This window comes from Microcebus murinus, chromosome 18, assembly GCF_040939455.1.
Source record: "Microcebus murinus isolate Inina chromosome 18, M.murinus_Inina_mat1.0, whole genome shotgun sequence".
NCBI classification, from domain to species: domain Eukaryota; kingdom Metazoa; phylum Chordata; class Mammalia; order Primates; family Cheirogaleidae; genus Microcebus; species Microcebus murinus.
This window is the reverse complement of record NC_134121.1, coordinates 43,796,915-43,817,631: the sequence shown is the minus strand read 5'-3', so window position 1 is coordinate 43,817,631 and position 20,717 is coordinate 43,796,915. Positions and strand designations below refer to the sequence as shown.

The 20,717-nt window shown below is 55.9% G+C and overlaps 1 protein-coding gene across 1 annotated transcript; it reads left to right on the top strand.

Annotated features, from left to right (window-relative positions):
- The first annotated feature begins 2,053 nt into the window (after positions 1-2,053).
- Positions 2,054-18,938, top strand: KCNH4 (potassium voltage-gated channel subfamily H member 4). Its single transcript, XM_012743237.2, has 16 exons — positions 2,054-2,364; positions 4,218-4,451; positions 4,768-4,914; positions 5,041-5,168; positions 5,802-6,045; positions 6,368-6,525; positions 9,375-9,582; positions 11,130-11,324; positions 11,764-11,963; positions 13,642-13,891; positions 14,433-14,677; positions 15,281-15,319; positions 15,486-15,838; positions 16,116-16,222; positions 16,825-16,898; positions 18,236-18,938. Exons 1-16 carry the CDS (start codon positions 2,289-2,291, stop codon positions 18,629-18,631), a joined length of 3,054 nt encoding a protein of 1,017 aa, XP_012598691.2. The 5' UTR covers positions 2,054-2,288; the 3' UTR covers positions 18,632-18,938.
- Positions 18,939-20,717: the final 1,779 nt, after the last annotated feature.

Genomic DNA, 20,717 nt, shown 5'->3' with positions numbered 1-20,717 from the left:
CTGCAGCGTGGGGTGCAGGGTGTGGGAAGCGGTGAGGCTCCGGAAGGAAGCCTGGTAAGTTCATGCAGCCAGGATTGTGAGGCCCTCACACATCATGGGGCTTTGCACTTTATTCTATAGGTAACAGAGTCATGGGAAATTCTTAAGTAAGGGCAGGGCAAGATTTTTCTGCACCTCTATCCGAAGACACCTGTTATCGTGAATTGTGCTCCCCCAAAATTCATATATTGAAGTCCTAACTCCTGGCACTTTAGAATGTGACCTTTTGGAAATAGGGTCCTTGCAGATGTAATTAGTTAAGATGAGGTCATACTAGAGTAGGATGAGCCTCTAATCCACTGTGACTGGTGTCCTTATAAAAGAGAGAATTAAGACACAAATGCACTCAGGGAGAACTTATTTTAATATGAAGATAGAGATTGGGGTGATGCTTCTACATGCCACGGAATGCAAAATATAAGCTCAGGGAGAGGTATGCAACAGATTCTCCCTCACAACCCTCAGCATGAACCAACCTGCCTTCGTCTTGATCTTGGTTAAAGTTTTAGCATCCTGAATTGTGAGACAATTGATTTCTGTTGTTTGAGCCACCCATTTTGTGTTCGTTTTGTTTTGTTTTTTTCGAGACAGGGTCTCCCTCTGTTGCCCCAGCTAGAGTGCAGTGGTGGGATCATAGCCATCCTCCTGCCTCAGCCTCCTGAGTAGCTAGGACTACAGGTGCACTCCACCATGCCTGGCTAATTTTTTTAGAGATGGGGTCTTGCTATGTTGTGTAGGCTGGTGTCAAACTTCTGGCCTCAAGTGATCCTCCCACCTTGGCCTCCCAAAGTGCTGGGATTACAGGCACAAACCACCATGCTGGCTGTGGTACTTTGTTATGGCAGCCATAGGAAACTAATATAACATCCAAAGGGAGAGAAACAGAAAGATGTGGTACTTTTTATTGATCTAACATCCCAGATAATGCCCAGCTTAGACCCTGGGAGTGAGGCTGGGGAGTATTTAGCCTGCTCTCTTCGCTCACTCTCACTGGCTTTAGCTGTTTTGTCCGGGGAAGCAGCTACTCTCTGCCACCACACTTAGCTGTCTCAATAATTTTCTGCATAGGTAGTGAGAAAGTCCTGTGTCTAGTGTCACTCGGGTCCCCCTCTTCCTGCTGCACTGGTTCCATCTTGGAGAAAACAGAGATCAAAATTCACCTGTGTGCCCATGGAGATTTGCAAACCAGGATTGTGCCACCTCCAAACTATCTTTCTCAGTCTCAAACTCGCTCCAACCTTTCTTCCACTTGAAGGGCAGCAGAGAGGATTAAGCCAACATGATAGGAACAAGAAGAACAGGGAGGCCATTGCCCTCCAAGACACTTATTTTGTGCCAACGACATGCATTATGCTATTAAATTCTCACAACAGCTGCACGAGGTAAGAATTATTAGCTCTATTTTACAGTTGAGGAACGTGAGGCTTGGAGAGGCTGTCACACAATTAGTGTGAGGAGCTGGGTCTCTACACGGTGGACTCCAGAGCTCTTTTCATTCCGCCCCACTGGGCTCAGATGCAGAGTTCGCCAGGGTGCCCCTAGGCAAACTGAGGCAGAAGGCGAGAGTTAGCGGTGCTTTCTAGGAGTTGGGGTTCCAAGTCTTCCTGTCTGTGGATTCTCCGCCAGCAAAACTAGCCTTTTAACCCTTGCTGTCTCACACTGGAGCAACAAGGCTAGGGGTGCTGCGAAATACCCTGACTCCAGCAGGCGGCACTGTGAACCAGACACCAGCCCCAGCGTGGGCGGCACGCGGGAAAACCCACCAGGTGGAGCCACAAGGAGCAGCCAGGGAACCACGTGTGGGGCGTGGCCAGCTGGAAAGAGGGCGTGTCTGACGTTCAAGCCCCGCCCCGCCACTTCAGGCTCCCCCCCTCCCCGGTGGGCGTGTCCCGAATTTTCTCCCCAAGAGACACGCGTGGGCCGCTCCCCTCCGGGAGGAGGGCCGCCCAGGGGTGTGCGGGTGTCGCTAGCGGCCCCTCCCCGTGCGGGGCCACGTGGCGGGTGCGGGCCGAGCCCGAGGGGAAGAACCTGGCCCGTGGGGAGGTAGGGGGGGAACCCAGGCAGTGCTGAGCTGAGCTGAGAGCTACGGGGTTCGGAGCGGAGAGGAGGCGGCGGCAGCAGCGGCGAGAAAGAGGGGAGGAGGCAGGCGGGCGCATGGGGCGCCCGGGCCCCTCCAGCAGCGCGCCCCCTCCGGCCCGGCCGCGCTGAAAGCTCACCGGCGCCGTGCCTCGAACCCGCGCCCCGGGGCCATGCCGGTCATGAAGGGGTTGCTGGCCCCGCAAAACACCTTCCTGGACACCATCGCCACCCGCTTTGACGGCACGCGTGAGTGGGGCGGAGGCTGGGGGCTCAAGCGGAAGGCCAAGTCTCCTTGGGGGCCAGCTCGGGTCTCCTGATGTGGTGAGACCCCCGGCGAGCAGAGAGAATGGAGTTGAGGGTCTAGGAACTCCCGAAGCCGCATCTTGTGAAGGAACAGGGCGGGTAGCGCCCTGCGAGGGGAGGAGGGGAAAGGGCCAAGAGCACGGGGCCCGGTGTGGGGGGAGCCGAGGTTAGGGGGTGTGACTCGAGGCAGGAGAGGCTCTTTGTGCAGCGAAACAGAGGAGGGGCCTTGGGAGCCGCCCACTCCCGGGCAGCGCAGTGCTGGGGGTGTGTATGGGGGTATTTGAGACATGGAAGTGGGACAGACGAAGTAGCTGGGCGGTCTGGGGTCCACTCCCAGACGACTCCAGCTCCCACTTCCTCCATAAAAAAGGAGACAAGATCAGACTCGGCAGGACCCAGCTTGGATTAAGGTCACACGCCCCCAAATCGTGAGGCGTCTGTGTCTAAAGTGGGTGAGGCAGGAGGAGGGGGGCTGTCCGTGCCACGGAGGGAACTTCCTGCTCGCCCACCCCTGCTTGGGTTCCAGGTTCAGCACCTTGGACAGCCACATCGCTCCTTCCCCGCCTCTTCTCCCGCCATTCCCTCTTCCAACACTGGAACCTGCCTCCCCTGGGAACCCCGGCCGGGATCTAGAGGGTGGGGGAGCGGTACCCGAGGGCGGAAACCGAGCCGCGGGGCTCTACCCGCCTTCCCCCCTCCCCCACACACCTCCCTTGTTTCCATAGCGCCCATCACCGGGGCAACAGGCCCTGGGATAGAAGAAGGAGGCTGTGCCCAGAGCCCAGTGCCTGCCAGGCACCTTCAGTGTCTCCATCAGCCCCCAGACAGTGACCCCTCTTAGCGCCCCAGGACTGGTTGTGTCTCAGGCCCCATCCCTTAGCTGAGACTTTGTCCCTGATTGGCCCACAGGAGCCCCCCTCTGGCCTCCCACCCACTGGAGCCAGAGGGAGCCAGCTCAGGTTCTGCTGCTGGGGGTTGCTGGAGCTACACCCCTCAATATGTCAGACTTTGAGCCCTGGGGACAGACCCCCTGAAAATAGCTAAAGGAATGCTAAAAACTGAACCTTTCCTGGAAGGCAGGGAAGGAGGACACTACTCATCACTGTCTTTCCCCCCCCCCCCCCCCCACTAAGGAGATATGTGAGTTTGGATAATCTCTGCCTTTTGGTTTCCTGTCAGTAAAATGAGTGTGATAGCACCAGAATCTTTGCCCTGCTCACTCTGTTGGGATGACAAGATGGCGGCTTTGAAAGCCAAGCAATGGGGGAATCATTTCGCCACCTCAGGGTAGCTCTTACCCTGTGCCATGACTTGTCCTCTCCAAGTTAACTCATGTAACGCTCACAACCACCATGTGAGGAAGGTCTATTATGCCCCATTTTGCAGATAAGGAAGCTGAGGCACAGAAGAGATAATTAACTTGCCCAAGGACACACAGTCAGTAAGTGGCAGGGGAGGGGTGCAGGAGCCCAGGCTCCTACTCACCGTGCTATGCTACCTTCTACAGTAGTGTATTTAGCCTTATGCAGTACACTGTGTAACCTCGTGGGGTTGCTTCTCCAACTCTCAAGTAGTCCCTGCTTCAGTTTGAGGCCACCATTGAGTCCTCGTCCCTTTGCTCTATCTCTTCTTACTCCCATTTCAGAATATCCCACAGGGGGATTAGGAACCACATGAAAGCATGGGAAGCTTCTGGCTCTGTGACCTCTAACTTCAACTTAGGGGATGTGCTGCCCACCTGGGAGCTGTTTCTCCACTCCTGGGCTTGCGCTGACCTTGACCTCTTCTTCCCACAGACAGCAACTTCCTGCTGGCCAACGCACAGGGCCCACGGGGCTTTCCCATTGTGTACTGCTCCGACGGCTTCTGCGAGCTCACAGGCTACGGTCGCACTGAGGTCATGCAGAAAACCTGCAGCTGCCGTTTCCTCTACGGTCCAGAGACCAGTGAGCCAGCCCTGCAGCGACTACACAAAGCCCTGGAGGGCCACCAAGAGCACCGGGCTGAAATCTGCTTCTACCGCAAGGATGGTGAGGGGCCAGACCTGCCCAGTAGCCCTGCCCAGACCCTGGGCCTTACCCCATTGTGCACTGGGCACAGTAGACGTCTGGGTGCGTGTGCTCACACTGCCACAGGCTGCTTGTGTGACTGAATGCATCCCTGACTCTCTCTGGGCTTCAGTTCCCCCATATGAAAGATGAAGGCATCAGCTGACAGAATCTCTAGGGTTCCTTTCAGCTCTAAACATTTGCCAATCTCTTTGTGTCTAGCAACCAAGGCAGACTGGGGAGAAAGGCAGGCCACGGGGCTGCTCACACTCCTCCCTCCCTCTCTCCATGCCTGCAGGTTCGGCCTTTTGGTGCCTCCTGGACATGCTGCCCATCAAGAATGAGATGGGGGAGGTTGTGCTGTTCCTATTTTCCTTCAAGGACATCACTCAGAGTGGAAGCCCAGGACTTGGCCCCCAAGGAGGCCATGGGGACAGTAATCATGGTAACTGCAAGTCTGGGCAGGAGGTGTGAATGGTCAGAAGTCCTTACCCAAGGTCACATAAAATCTCTCCCTACCCAGCCTCATGGGATGCACCCTAACTTATCTCCACACCTTTTTCCCCAACAGAAAACTCCCTCGGCAGGAGAGGAGCCAGGTCAAAACTTCAGTCTGCCAGAAGGCAGAGCCGTACTGTCCTACACCGACTGACCGGCCACTTTGGCCGCCGGGGCCAGGGAGGCATGAAGACCAATAATGTGAGTCCCAGTCCCATCCCAACATCTCCCAAGTCCTCCAGCCTTGATTTTTAGGCACCCCTGCTAGTCTCCTGTTTCCCTGTCTGGTTTCTATCCATGGGTTTTTCCCTCTGCCCACCCATTTCCCCCACCTACCTCCTTCCATCCCCACCTCCTCCCTTGCTTCCTTAGGTGATTGGCATTACTGTGCTCTGATGATGTCACAGGATGGGGCTTTAGCAGCAATTACATCACCCACCCCTGGGTGATAGGGTTGTCTTGGGGGGTGAAATCACATGGTCCTGGAGAGAAAGCCCCCAGGAAGAACTTGAGGGAGAAGTTAGTGACCCCTCAAGCTACAGCTATGCTGATGTGCCCAATCTATTATAATCTTCTTCTCAAATAGGGTGAGAGTCAAGCCTTATAAATACCCACACAGAACGTGATTGGTTCAAAAGGGGGCCTGGGCGGTAGATTGGCAGGGGGAAGGAATATCAGTGCCAGCTTCTGAACCCTGCTCCTGCACCTTCTATCTCCTCCCATGGTTGCCCTTGCAGTGCCCACCTTCCCCTGTCACCATCCCTGCCTCTCCCTCCCCCCAGCCTTGGCTCTCTTTCTCCAAAGTGTCCCCAACCATCATCCCTCTCCCCTTAGAATGTGTTTGAGCCAAAGCCATCAGTGCCCGAGTACAAGGTGGCCTCCGTTGGGGGGGCCCGCTGCCTCCTCCTGCACTACAGCGTCCCCAAGGCCATCTGGGATGGCCTCATCCTCCTCGCCACCTTCTACGTTGCGGTCACCGTCCCCTACAATGTCTGCTTCTCTGGCGATGACGACTCTCCCATCACTTCCCGAAACACCCTTGTCAGCGACATCGCCGTGGAGATGCTCTTCATCCTGGGTCAGACCCTCTACCTCACCCCCCCCCCCGGTGGGTGGGCTGGGGGGGACCCACTCAGCCAAGCCTCAATCCATCCTGGCCCTGCAGGACCCAGGCATTCAGAGCCCATCCCTTTCTGGGTCTTCTAAGTCCCTGTGGCCCATATACCCTGGCCCCTGCAGCCTTCAGCCTTGTGACCTCTCCTCCCTAAGGACCAGAAGCCCAAGCTGTCGTCTCCATTCCTGCCCCTCCTTCATTCTGGCTCTCCAAGGCTTGTTCCCAGCTTTCCCGGTTCCTTGGCCCCAGGCCAAGGTCCCCCAGTAATAGCCTCTTGCACCCCCAGATATCATCCTGAACTTCCGCACCACCTATGTGTCCCAGTCCGGCCAGGTGATCTCTGCTCCTCGTTCCATTGGCCTCCACTACCTGGCCACCTGGTTCTTCGTCGACCTTATTGCTGCTCTGCCCTTTGACCTGCTTTATGTCTTCAACATCACCGTGGTGAGTGACCCCATCCTGCCATGCAGCCTAGCCTCCCAATTTCAGCCAAGCCTCTCCCATTAGGGCCCCAACCCCAAACCCAGATGCAATCCTTCCCATCAATCCATCTGCAAATATTTATCAGGCACTTGCCGTGGGCATAGCCCTGTGCTAGGTACTGGGAGAATCCGAGAGGGTCTGTGCTCCCGGGGAGCTCAGCTCACAGTCTTGAGGGAAGCTGAGACAAATGAAAAGCTAACTATGGCTACCAAGGCGGCATTGGTCTGATGCCAATGAGTGGTACTTTTCACATTTTTATTTAACAAACAACTGATGAGCATTTAGCTGTCTGCAGAGCACTATGTGGGGCCTGGTCACTGTGGGGAAAAGGAACATGGATTCAGACTCTAAGCAACTAAACTGGTAGGGGGCAGGAATACTGGAGGGGACATCAGGGACAGAAGAGGTGATCGGCGGGGGTGGAGAATGGGGCCCACATATTGCTGCATGGGGGCTGAGCTGACCTTGGAATTCCAGGCTGGAACCTGAGCATGCATAAAAATGACCTCAAATCTAGATAGCACCTGGGAGGCAAAAGCGCCCCAGTGGGGCAGAGGCTGGAGTGGTCTGGGAAGACTTCTTGCGGGAGGTGGGAGCAGAGCTAGACCTTAAAGGGTGAGTAGGAATGGCTGGCAGGAGATGAGGAGCGAGAGCATTTGCAGGGAGCATAGTAAGCCAAGACAAGGAGGTAGAGGCTTTGGGGTGCATTTGGAAGCAGAGAATGCCAGCACCTGTGTCCTCCTAGCTCCCTGGGGACTGCCTGGAGGTGCCCTGAGTGGCAAGTTGTGGACCCAGCTGGCAGATGGCAGGTCTTCTCAAGTCCAGGGTGAGGCAGTCCCACCCTGTGTCCCCAGACCCCCTCCACTGTTGGGTGGGGAAGTGGGGAGCAGTTTCCTTGTGTGCTCTCCCCGCTGCACTCAGCTATAGCAGGAAACCACCTACACGCAGCCGAATTTAACTAGCCGCCAACGGGCTGTGGGCCTCCGCTCCTAGCTGTGCACACGTGTGTGCAAGTTTCCACACACGTGCATGTGTGTACGTCTGCCCTGAGGCTCCAGCCATTCTGCGCAGAGCTCCCCACCCCTCCCCAGGAGTGCGCCCACCCCTGTGTGCCCACTGGGCAGTACCAGCTGGGGAGAGGGAGAGCTGCAGAGAGGCCCCTGCACCTCCTCTCAGGCAGTCCCTCCTCCCCTAGTACCTTTGGGAGCCCTTTGCAGTTCACTGTTTTCTTTCACACACATCATCACATGGGGCCTCCCACTACTCCTTCAGGGCAGATTCTCTTATCCTTCTTTTTCAGAGGTAGGTGAAAGGGCTCAGAGAGGTTAAGTGACTTGCTCAAAGTCACAGCTAGCAGTGGCAGGCAGGCAATTAGAACCAGATCTGCAGACTCCTGCTCTAGTATTCTTTCCAACATACCACCCTGCTTCCCAGGTAGCCAGGGTACCTGAGTAGATGCTCTGGCTTAAGGTGAGATGAGGGGCCAGAGAGGGGCAGACAGAGGCAGGACGAGTAGACACTGGCAGAACTGCAGACTAGATGGAGGCAGGCCTGGGATGTTCTAGTCCATGAGAATGAGAAGAGGGTCCCCAAGGGACTGGGGCCCGGGGTGGCTGACTGGGGAATCTCTGAAGGACTCAAGTTTGTAGCCAGGAGCTCTGGGAGCTGAGGGCAGGCATTAAGCCCAGGAGAGGGTCCACGTGGAAATCAGAGCCACCTCTTCACCTAAAATTAGAGACAATTGCACCAGGTAGTTCAGGAGCAGTGTAGGGCCAGGGGTGCAGGGGGTGCTCCTGGAGGCCCCGGAAGGGACAATGAGGGGCCTTCACGCCAAGTTCCCTGGGCACTGCCCTGGAGCTTCCAGTCCTAGTAGCCAAGCTCCCCCTCCCAGAGAAGCTCCCACCTGCTCCCTCCTCATCTCCAAGATTAGAAGGGCTAGTTGAAGTATTAATAAATTACAATTAAGATAGTAGTGGCAGTGACATTAGTAAATGTTCACGGGACCCTTACTAGGTGCCATTAGCTCCTTTGTCCCCTAGTGCAGCCCAGGCTCCCTCGGTCCCTGCTCTCTGGCCCTCAGCTCTTCCCTGTGATTCTCTCTTCTGTAGCTGATCCACAAGGGGAAGGGGCCCTAGACCTTCCCCAGTCCTCAAGCTTCTTGCCTGTTCTGACTCCACCATGCTTCCCTGTGTCTCCAGAGTGGTCGCCATTACCATTGCTAACTGTCATCATTGACAACCAGCTCCTGTCCACAGTTGTGCCTAGCACACTAAGGCTTCGAGCAGGGGATCTGCAGAGATCATCCTGGCTCTGACCAGGAATGGCTCCTCCACCATCCCACAGTGCTTAGAGGCAGCATAGCACAAAATGGGTTTCAGCGTCAGGCAGCCCAGACATACCCACCCTGAGTCCCAGATGGGTGACTCCATCATTTCCTTGGTATGTGACCTTGAGCAAGTCACTAGCCTCTCTGAGCCTTTATTCATCTGCAAATTGGGAACTACAGTGATAATTGGACTAAAGGCATAGTGGTTGTTTCTATTTTTGAAAATTTTTAACGAGGATTACAAATGTTTAGCACAGTGCCTGACGCCATTAGGAAGTACCAAGTGTTAGCCACTGTTCGTTTTATTATTATTCTCTCCCTGATGCATTTTCTGGCCACTTTCTTAGTACAGCAGGGATGTTTTTCCTGTTGCAGCCTCCCCTGGCTCCAGAGTGTCTGGTGGGAAGGCCCTGGGAGGGGACGGGGTGTGAGGGCCCCGAGGAGCGGGGCCTGCTGACTCCCGCACCCCCGCCACACCCCGCAGACCTCGCTGGTGCACCTGCTGAAGACGGTGCGGCTGCTGCGGCTGCTGCGGCTGCTGCAGAAGCTGGAGCGGTACTCGCAGTGCAGTGCCGTGGTGCTCACGCTGCTCATGTCCGTCTTTGCGCTCCTTGCCCACTGGATGGCCTGCATCTGGTATGTCATCGGGCGCCGGGAGATGGAGGCCAATGACCCGCTGCTCTGGGACATTGGTGAGCCACTGACCCCAGATTGTCACTGACCATCTGTCCACCTGTCCTGTCCCCAAGCTGATGCCTCCACCAGCACCCACACCCACCATCCCACATTCCTCCATTCATCCAACAAACATGCATTGAGTGCTTGCTGTATCAGGCATGGGAATGTTGATTTGCAGACAGGGCTCTGCCTTTCAGGGGAACTCACAGCCAAGCAAGGGAACAAGACCAGTGATAGGTGATGAAAATACAGTGTAGGAAACACTCTGATGGCAGAGGGGGATGTCCTCGTCTTCCTATCCCTCTGCTCCTTCCCAGTCTACCCACCTCCCTCTCTCGCCCAGCCTTGTGCAATAGCCTCCTACTGACCTCCCTGCCCCCTTCGCATCCCCACCCACCCCTCCTCACCACAGCCAAATTGGTCTTCTAAGAATCAACACTGATCTGCCACACCCCTGCCTGGACTCCTTCAGTGGCTCCTCACTGCCCTCCGAATGAAGTCCACTCTCAGTGCCCACCTGGGCAGCCTTGCACCCTCTCTGTCCCCACCTGCCCTCCGTTTCTCCCATGCTCCCTGTGATGCAACCACGCCGGCCTCCCTCCTGGACCAAGGACGTATTGCCTTCTCACTTTAGGCCTGGAACATGCTGATTTCCTCTCTGGGATCCTCCCTCTCTTGTCTCTCCTCTCTTCTAGGTGACTTTTCTGTTCCTTGCAATCTTAACCAAAATGCCCTGTCCTAAGGGATACCCCCCAGGAATCATCCTTCACACCCCCCTACTGCCAACTGTGTTGGCTCTCCCTAACCTGTTAGGATTCCTAACATACCCTATACAGTATTTCCCTTTTAGTAACTCACCTCTCACGTGTAATGATTTATTTATTTTTGAGGCAGGGTCTCACTCTGTTGCCCAGGCTAGAGTGCCTTGGCATCAGCCTAGCTCACAGCAACCTCAAACTCCTGGGCTCAAGCGATCCTACTGCCTCAGCCTCCCAAATATCTGGGACTACAGGCATGCGCCACCATGCCCGGCTAATTTTTTCTATATATTTTTAGTTGGCCAATTAATTTTTTTCTAGTTTTAATAGAGATGGGGGTCTTGCTCTTCCTCAGGTTGGTCTCGAACTCATGAGCTCAAACGATCCTCCCGCCTCGGCCTCCCAGAGTGCTAGGATTACAGGCGTGAGCCACTGCGCCCGGCCCCACATGTAACAATTTATTTCATGTCACTCTCCCTTCCAGATTTGAAGTTCCACGAGGGCAGGGAGAGTGTCTGGCTTGGTCAAGTCCCAACACCTTGTACACAGGAGGTGCACAATAAAATATTATAGAGTTTAAGGGACCCCTGAGCAGTCAGCAGTGTAGGGAATTGGTGTCCTTGGACTGCAACTGTAACCAGTTCATGGTGGGAGGCACAGGCACAGGCTGCTCCAAACCTTTCCTGTGCCAACCCGTGCAGACCATGTAAATACTGGCCCAAGGTCAAGCGCAGGCAGCTCAGGGAATCCCGGTTCTCCACCGGTCACTCAGGCAGGGCTTCCTCCATGCCTCCACTCCGCAGGCTGGCTGCACGAGCTGGGCAAGCGGCTGGAGGTGCCCTACGTCAACGGCTCTGCAGGTGGCCCATCGAGGCGCAGCGCCTACATCGCTGCGCTCTACTTCACACTGAGCAGCCTCACCAGCGTGGGCTTCGGCAACGTGTGCGCCAACACCGACGCCGAGAAGATCTTCTCCATCTGCACTATGCTCATAGGAGGTGAGGCCAGACCCACCACGCCCCAGGGCGCCTCTGTGAAGCCCAGTGTGCACATGGGGAAACTGAGGCACAGAGAGGTCAAGGTGTCTACCCAAGTCCAGACAGACATGCATTCATTCATTGACGTTTCCTCAGTGCCCACTATGTGCTGGCCCTGGGGGATGCCACAAACAGGCCTCTTGCGAAGGGGATGGGAAACCCAAGCTCATGGCCTAATGGGGGGTATGAGAGGTGCACTGGGTCTGACCCATCTCTGGACAACTCCCTATTATTCCCCACCCCAACCTAGCGCCTAGCACCAGGTAGGCACGCAGGAGCCCACTAGCTCTCCTGCCCCTCCCCAGGAGCCCACAGACCCGTCCAGGACAGGGTGGGTTTGGGAGCAGGGCGGGTGGTTAGAGGGTTGGCTGCCCCTGACTGGCTGCCGCCACTGCTGCAGCGCTGATGCACGCCGTGGTGTTCGGGAACGTGACGGCCATCATCCAGCGCATGTACTCGCGCCGCTCGCTCTACCACAGCCGCATGAAGGACCTCAAGGACTTCATCCGTGTGCACCGCCTGCCACGACCGCTCAAGCAGCGCATGCTGGAGTACTTCCAGACCACATGGGCTGTCAACAGCGGCATCGATGCCAATGAGGTAGTGTGCAGAGTCCCCAGCCAGCGCTGGCCCACTGCATGGCAGTGCAGGGGGAAGGGGTCTCTGGCTTTCGGTTTGGAATGGAGACACTCGGGGCCCAGGGTGATGAGGCGCTGTGCACAAGGGCACGCGCCCACCCAAATCCAAATCCCTTTTTCTTTGCACTTGAATATGGGATCTGAAAGGGAGCTCAGGCCTCCACTAATGCCATTCTCTCTTCAGCCGACACTTTCTGAGCACCTGCTTTGGGCCAGCCTCAGTGCTGAGCACAGGGAGCTTAGAGATGATTACACTCAGCCCTGGCCCTCAGACTCCAGAATGGTGAGGGAGGCAGGCGACCAAAGCGCTGGGCAGTGCATAGGGCTGAGAAGGAGGGATGTGGGTGCCGTAGGGCCCTGATCCTGTCTGGGCAGGAGAAGTCACAGAGGGTGGCACAACAGAGGGACACATCACAAAGGACGAGAAGGAAATCCACCAGCTACCAGGAGACCATTCCAGGCAGAAAGAGCAATAGGAACACAAGCCCGGAAGTGGTGCCCCAAAACAGCGGAGGGAGTTCAGCAGGGGAACTGAAAGTAGTTTAGTGAGCCTTCAGGAATGGGGTGAATGCCAGTGAGGAAGCAGGGAGGCCCAGCTCTGGAATGGCCTGGGATTTAGAATGTATCCTACAAAATGTTTAGGCTGGAAGGTGGCGGGATCTGGGATTGCTGAAGTATTTCTGAGGGTGGGAGCCATGGGACTTGGTGATCTCCAGCTGATTGCCGGGAGGAGCTCAGAGTGGTTCTGGGTTCCAGCTCCGGCAAGGGGGTGGGATGGAGGCATTCCAGGGGAAAGACTAGGCTTAGGGACAAAGGTGGGAGTCAGGGGTTGGGCCATGAGGAGGGTGGGGGAGGTCCAGGTAGAGGTTGGCCAATAAATATTTAGAAATCAGGTCTAGACCCAGAGTTAGGGCTCGGGGTGCACAGGCAGTAGGGAGTCAAAGGGCTGGTTGCCATGATGCAGGGGCAGTGTGGAAGTTGACACGAGGAGAGGGGCAGGCTGAGGAAGAGGGGCCTGGGGAGGAAGTGAGGAAGGAGCAGTTGGAGAGGCGGGAGGAGGACAGGGAGAGAGTCCCTCAGAGGAGCCCAGGGAGGACAAGAGGGAGAGGTCAACATGCCAGAGTGGCCAAGGGGCTCTGTAATATGAGGATGGAGATGTGAACATTCAGTTTGGCCCTACGAGGTCACTGGAGATGCTCAAGACCTAGTACCACTCTGTATTTTGCAGACGGGGGTACTGAGGCCCAGAGAGTGGAAATGGATTACCCAAGGGCCATAGGGATCTAAGAGCAGAGCTGACTCCTAGTCTCCTGACTCCTTGTTGAAGGCTGACCCTCCAGGGATGGCTGTTGAATGTGTGGGGTTGAGTAACCAGGATATGCATGAGTGACCAGTGTGTGTAGCCATGGCAGTGAACAGATGGGGGAAGACCTGGTCTGTGCCCCAGTAATCTGGTTGGGAGGTCCACATAGCAACAAAATTAAGGTTAGACACACGGAAGCCACCCTGAAGGTCCGGAATGGGTGACTTCAAAGCAGAGGGCAAGTTGGGGCTCCCTCCTTGAAGACCGATCAACACATTTTTAGACCCGAGTAGTAGCTGCAAGGGGATGGCCAGAGTGACCTATGCCCCTTATGCAGTTACTGCGTGACTTCCCAGACGAGCTGAGAGCTGACATTGCTATGCACCTGAATCGGGAGATCCTGCAGCTGCCGCTGTTCGGAGCAGCAAGCAGGGGCTGCCTGCGGGCCCTCTCGCTGCACATCAAGACCTCGTTTTGCGCTCCGGGCGAGTACCTGCTGCGCCGTGGGGACGCCCTCCAGGCGCACTACTACGTCTGCTCCGGCTCACTTGAGGTGCTCCGAGACAACATGGTGCTGGCCATCCTGGGTGAGGACCCCACCACCACCCACCATGTACCCCAGGACCCGCCCCAGAGGTCTTGGGAATGGCCAGGAGTCTAGGGAACGGCACACCCCTTGTGGGTACCTGGAATTCCTGCCAAGGAGTACTCTTTCTTGGTCCCTTCACTTACCACCATCCCTCTTTGACCTTCCCCTCTGACTCTCCCCTAATCTCCTTGGCCATCCCTCAACCCATCAACCCTTCCCCAGTGGCTGTCCCCCAACTCAGCTGATCGTTTTCCAATGAGTCTAAACTCCATTGACCTTTACCCTTTAACTGACCCCTCTGACCACTGTTTATTGACGTCCAATTGTTCATTCCTCCAACCATACTCACACCCTCCACTGACTGTCTCCCAATGTCACCAGTGTCATCCTCCACTGACACTTTCCCAACTCTATTGATTACTTCCACCAATCCCATTGATTGTCCCACCTCAACCACCCTCCAAACACACTGGCCACCTCCCCCTACTATCCTGTTGGTCCCACTGCCCCAGCTGACTGTGCCCATCCCTTCCCCACAGGGAAAGGGGACCTGATTGGGGCCGACATCCCTGAGCCAGGGCAGGAGCCTGGGTCAGGGACAGGCCCAAGCTGTGTGCTGAAGACCAGCGCTGACGTGAAAGCATTGACCTACTGTGGCCTGCAGCAGCTGAGCAGCCAAGGGCTGGCTGAGGTCCTGAGGCTCTATCCTGAGTATGGGGCTGCCTTCCGGGCCAGCCTGCCCCGGGACCTCACCTTCAACCTGCGCCAGGGCTCAGACACCAGTGTATGTAGACCCCTATGGCCTCCACCCCTTCCAAGGTCCCTTCCTTCAAAGCAGACCTCCCCTGGCCAGAGAGTCTCATGCATGTCTCTCCACCCTGAACATGTCATCCTCAACCCAGGCACTCTCTTCCAGTGCCCCTTACGTGTTTAATTCCCTGACCCCACTCCACTGGCCATTGCCCAGCCCCATGGCCCACCTCTCACCGCCCTCCACTTCCAACTCTACTCACCTACCTCCTGTGACCACGCCCAGCCTCACTCCAGACTCCTTCAGGACACTCCCTTTGGAAACAGCACCCCTCCTGTGCTCCTTCTTCAAGTCCCTCTCTGGACTGGGTGTTGTTGCCTGGGGCTTCCTCTTCTCCACTCACCAAATGTTTCCTGAGCCCACTTTGCTTTCGGCTCTGGGCCAGGCCTGTGTCTTTTGCTGCCTTTCAATGTCCCTTTGCTACTCAGTGTGCCTCTGAGTTGGAGTCAGGGTGTCTGGTTCAGTTCCACAGAAAGGCCCCGTTCTAAATGCCAAAACACTATGGAATGGGATGAGGGGCTGCCCCAGGGCCGTGGGGAGGTGGGCGTCAGCTTGAACCCCACTATGTCCCCACAGGGCCTTGGCCGCTTTTCCCGATCCCCTCGCCTCTCCCAGGTAACACCCCCTTCCTGGGCGGGCTGAGGTGCAGAGGGTGGGGGCGGACCTCTCCTTGGCTCCTGTGCTGCAGGGAGAAGGGGGAGGGGAGGGGCGAAGGCTGCTGCTTAGCGAAGGGGCCTGTGGTTCACTGTCCTGCCACATCAGCTGCCCCCTCTGCCCACAGCCCCGCTCAGAAAGCCTTGGCTCCTCCTCAGACAAGACGCTGCCATCCATCACAGAGGCCGAGGGTGGCACGGAGCCTGGGGGTGGTCCCAGGCCCCGCCGGCCCCTCCTGCTGCCCAACCTCAGCCCGGCACGGCCTCGGGGTTCCCTGGTCAGCCTTTTGGGCGAGGAGCTGCCCCCATTCTCAGCCCTGGTCTCCTCTCCTTCCTTATCCCCGTCCCCTTCCCCTGCCCTGGCTGGCCAGGGCCACAGCCCCTCCCCTCACGGCCCCCCCAGGTGTTCTGCTGTCTGGAAGCCCCCCCAGCTTCTCATTCCCCCACTGGGAACCTTTGGACCTCCGGACCTCAGTCCCCGGTGAGACACTAGCCTCTCCTGCCTTCCCCATACCCTTACTAGATTCTAGAACCTTCTCTGGGCTCTCTCCCTAGGGTTCCAAACAGTGCTCCTTCCTGTCTCTGCCCCATCTGCCCACCCCACCCTTCCAGTCGCAGCTTGCAACCCCATCCCATTTTGGCCACTGCTCCCACCCCTGACCCTGCCCCTGGCACTGGTGCTCCCACTCAGCCCCTGCCTGCCCTGCTCTGGCCCTTGCCCCTCCCGATGGTGCTGATGAGCACTGCCCTGTCCTCAGGATAGTGGACGGCATTGAGGATTCTGGCAGCACAGCGGAGGCCTCTACATTCCGCTTCAGCAGGAGGCCTGAGCACCCAAGGCCCCGCTCACAGGCGCCCCCTACAGGTAAGGACCAGCAATGGACTTCAACTCAGTTACCCATTCATCCAGCCATCCCACCTCTAGTAGGAACCTACCATGCACTGGGTGCATGGAGCAGGCCTTCTGGGGATACAGAGATAAGCCAGGCCTGGCCCACATCAGGCTAGCAGGGGAGACACCTGTGTACACAGATAAACAATCCCAGAACTGGGTGCTAAATACCACACCTGAGACAAGAACAGGACTCTGGTAGGAGAGGAAGATGCCCCTAACTCTCCCTCCTAGAGAAGAGGACATGTGGGTTGCTTCTTAAAGGGTAGGTAGGATTTTGAAGGGTGGAGCAGGACAATTGTTGAAAGGCATGAAAACCAAAGGGATGTTGTGTTCAGATTCCAAAGAGAAGCTTCGTACCTGGATCTGGGGGGTGGGAAGGATGAGGCTGGGGGAGTTATAGGGCCTCAAAACCAGCCTGAAGAGTTTGGGTTTCTCATCTCCCTGACCCCAGAGCTTTCTCTCCCTTTGCTCTCTGCCTACCCAGTGACAGGAGGAGTCTAGCCCAAATAACAGGCTCAGGTGTTCATGCTCCCTGAACTCACTCGCATCCGCTCACCCCATTCTGCCTGTAGGGACCAGGCCCAGCTGGGAAACTGCCACTGAGGCTGAGGAGGTGAAGGAGAAGGTCTGCAAGCTGAACCAGGAGGTGTGTTGGCCTGGCTCCTCCCCCCCTATCTTGGAGAATATCATCTTGGGATCAGAGAAGTGCCTGATATAAGAGCATTTCGGGTTCTGGAGCCAGAATCCTCAATCAAATATTCACCATAGCTGGATGACCCTGGGCAAGTCCCACAACCACTCTGAACTTCAGTTTCCTCATCTAAAAATGGAGAAAATAATATTATATTTTTTCCCAGAGTCTTGAGGATGAAATGAGAGTGCACACATGCCAGGTCCAGTCCCTGGCACACCACAGATGCTCAGTAACAGTTGGTCCTTCCCCTCCCCCCGCACCCCTCCTCCACCAACTGGCTCAGATTTTCCCACCTGAAAAGAGGACCTCTTCCCTCTCTACCACTATGGGAGTCTCTCCTTCTGGGGACACACCCATACCAAGTCTTGATGCTCAAGTCCTTTTCCCTTACCCCAGCCCTGGGAAATGAGGGCTAAGCAGATGTGGGGGGCAGAGGACAGGGAAGGTGAGAGGCCTTCAGACCCAGGAGACCTGGACCTAGATGTCTGAATCCTGGCCAGGAAGAGCCCAGATCGTGTATGCCAGGTGCCGCCTTCACCTTCTCCCCAAGGGATCTCAGAACTGTCATCACAGAGGGAGCAGGCCCAGCCTCTGGGAGTCCGCCTTTCTTCTGTACTGATAAACATCAGGCATCCCAGAGGGCTGGGGCGGGCCCAGGGTTGGGGAGGGCCCTGGGGCTGGGGCAGCACCTGGCCTGGGGCAGGCCCTCAGGCTGGGGTGGGGCCAGCCCTGGTTCTGGGAGATCAAGGGCAAATCCCACTTCTCTGCTCACTGCCTCAGTGGTCCCATAATTCTTTTAGGCCTGTGTTTCCGAAACTTGAGTGTCTATCAGAACTACCAGAGAACCTATTAAAATGTAGATTTCTGGGTCTCTCAATTTGGAATATCTAGGGTGGGGCCCAGAACTCTGCATTTTGTAGTTTCTCAGTTGCTTCTGTACTCACTAAAGTTTGAAAACCACTAATATAGACACTTAAGCTTGTGTGATGGGATCATCTGAAGTAAGGCTGTCAGTGTCACTTCATAGTTGTGTGGCCTCTGTGAGCACATTTTTCTACATATCATAAAAGCAGGGGGCGGGGGGCAGCGTTAATAGCAATGTCTGCTGCCCCAAATCCTTTTTGGAGAGTCTGGGGTATTTACATCTAAGTCAAAATAACCCCTGCCCTGCCTTCTTCCCAGGGTGGCCCTGAGTCGTGAGTAGTTGTTAAATAGCCATGCAAACTGTAGAGGGGGGTGCTTGGTTATTATTGTGGTACCTGTGAAACAGCTTGATGTGTTTCCAACAGATCTCCCGTCTCAATCAGGAAGTGTCTCAGCTTAGCCGGGAGCTGCGGCACATGATGGGTCTGCTGCAGGCCAGGCTGTGTCCCTCAGGCCACCCAACAGTCTCAGCTTGGCCCCCAGGCCCTCCTTGTCCCCAGCTGAGGCCACCACACATCTCTCCCTGTGTGTCCAGACCACCACCCAGCCTCCAGGATACTACATTTGCTGAAGTCCACTGCCCAGCCACTGTGGGGACAGCAGAGATGGGGGCCGCCCCTGTGGACCTGAGACCTTCCATGCTGCCTCCCTACCCCTCAGAACCTGACCCTCTGGGACCCTCCCCAGTGCCAGAGGCTTCACCCTCAACCCCAAGCCTCACGAGGCACAGTTTTCGGTCTAGGTCAGACACATTCCACTGACCCAGGCCCCGGGCCCAGGCCTGTCTGGGGTGGGCATTGCTGCCTGCCATCCAGGGAGGAGCTGGGTCCCTTGGCCTCCTGTCTCGAGGTCAGCAGCCACCAGCTGGTCTGGTTGACTGTGCATTTCTGGACTTTTTAAACAAAGGGTGGTCACCTCTGACCCTATCCCCTTTTCCAAACCTTCCCCACCCTCCCCCTCTATGAGGGGAGATGCCTGAGGCTATGGAACCCGGCAGGCATGAGATGGACTGCGGTGCCCACTGGGCTGGACAGACAGGCAGACGAGATGTCCTACTTTCTCCCCAGGACCTGGAGGCAGGTAGAGATGGGGGAGCAGAGGGGATGGGCAGGGGCCCCAGATCCAACCTGGGAGATGAAGGCTGAGGCAAGATTGGGCAGGATCTCAGTGTCTACAACAATAGATTGCAGGATTCTGTTCTGGAGATAGCTTAGTGATACTGTGAGGTCTTCTGTCCCAGTGCCCAGGTCTCTGCTGGAGACCCTGAGAGCCATGTCACCTAGAGATGGATAGGTTTGAGATTCTGGCTGGCATTTCAGCATCTCAAGACTTCTTAGGCCACCCACAAACAGCCCAGGCTGGAGGGGCTCACCTCATCCTGCCGCCCGCACAGGAAACAAACCAAAGGCCCCAGACATGTATTTTTTGGCTTTCATAGCATTTTTAACATATGAATTAATTGTCAACATTAAAAAAAGGACAGGTCACATAAAAATCCAGAACATATTCTACATTCTCTAAAAATTTTAGAACATCTGAGCACCCTGGGTCAACATTCCACTGATAATAATCAGCAATTGGCTGGGGTTGGGTGGCCACTGTCCTTTATAGACTCTACTTCACAGTCATCACATTTCTGGACCATCTCCTAACACCCAGTTGCCTTTCCTCCACTGAAATCTTTTTCTGATGTCTGTGGGTACTGGAGTTCCCAAAACTTGAGTGTCTAGCAGAGCTACCTGAGAACCTATTAAAATGCAGATTCCTGGGCCCTACCCAATTTGGAATGTCTGGGGTGGGGCTGGGGTTGAGTTTGCAACCCCTGCCTTAGAGGGTGCTCCCAGGTCCTTGTGCCTGGCTAGTGCTTTTTGGGTTGAGTAATGTCTGTTTCTATTCCTGGGCGTGGGTCTGTCAACATCTCTGTTTCTGTCTGTCTGCAGGCTGTCACTCACGGTGGTCTCTTCTGCTGCCAACAACTGAAAACAGTCCCAGCAGCACTCCCTATCCTTCCTCCACCCCCAGACTTCAACCAAGCCTGTTCTTCCTGTTTCCAACATGGTCTCACTCAGGGCCTGGACTTCTCCAAAACTTGCCCTGGTCTCCAGCTCTCCTTTAACCACCCAAGACCCTGGGCTCACTTTTGGATAGGAAATAAATTCTTTATTTTTGTAGTTGTTGGCTCTGGCCGTTTCTGGGGGTTGGTCTGAGAGCTCCTGGGCTTTGGAGGAGCCAACACAGCAGTCACTCCCCCACCATACCCCAGGGCCCTGTTGCTGTCTCTAGGAAGGGCAAAGGCACCAGACAATCCACTTGGCACCACATTCACGCCACCATGGGCCCCAGGGATGAGGGAGAAACCTTAATGAGTCACTGTGGACCTGTTATAACCCCTTCTCCCTGCCATCCTCGTCATGGCCAGATATATACACACACAGTCCTGGCTCAGGCCCACCCCCTTGGAAAGGTGAGCCCAGGGGACTCCCCACCCCTCCTGTATAAGGAATTGTTGCAGGGCTATGTAGGGCACAGGCTGGGGAGGAGCTTGTCCTAGCCAAGAACCTCCTAGGAATGCCACTGTGCCCCATCCCCTCTGCCCTCCCAGACCCTCTCTTCCCTCTTGCCTTTCAGTTCTCTGAGGATCACTGCCAGGGGGAGGGGAGGTTATGGATATTGTAGAAAGAAGCACCCTCGTGACCCAATGGAATCAGATGTGAGCATTTTTGTGGCAGGTTGTCCCAGATAGGTCATTTCTCTAGTTCAGGCTCCAAGGCTTAACTGATGTTGGCCAGAGTCAGAGGCACAATAGCCACAGCTGTCTGTCCAGTGATCTTTGATTCTGTAAAGGTT

Coding starts and splice junctions, on each gene's coding strand:
- KCNH4 (XM_012743237.2), top strand. CDS start 2,289: ATGCCGGTCATGAAGGGGTTGCTGGCCCCGCAAAACACCTTCCTGGAC. Junction 11,964..13,641: donor GCGGCATCGATGCCAATGAG/GTAGTGTGCAGA, acceptor CCCCTTATGCAG/TTACTGCGTGACTTCCCAGA. Junction 13,892..14,432: donor CATGGTGCTGGCCATCCTGG/GTGAGGACCCCA, acceptor CCTTCCCCACAG/GGAAAGGGGACCTGATTGGG.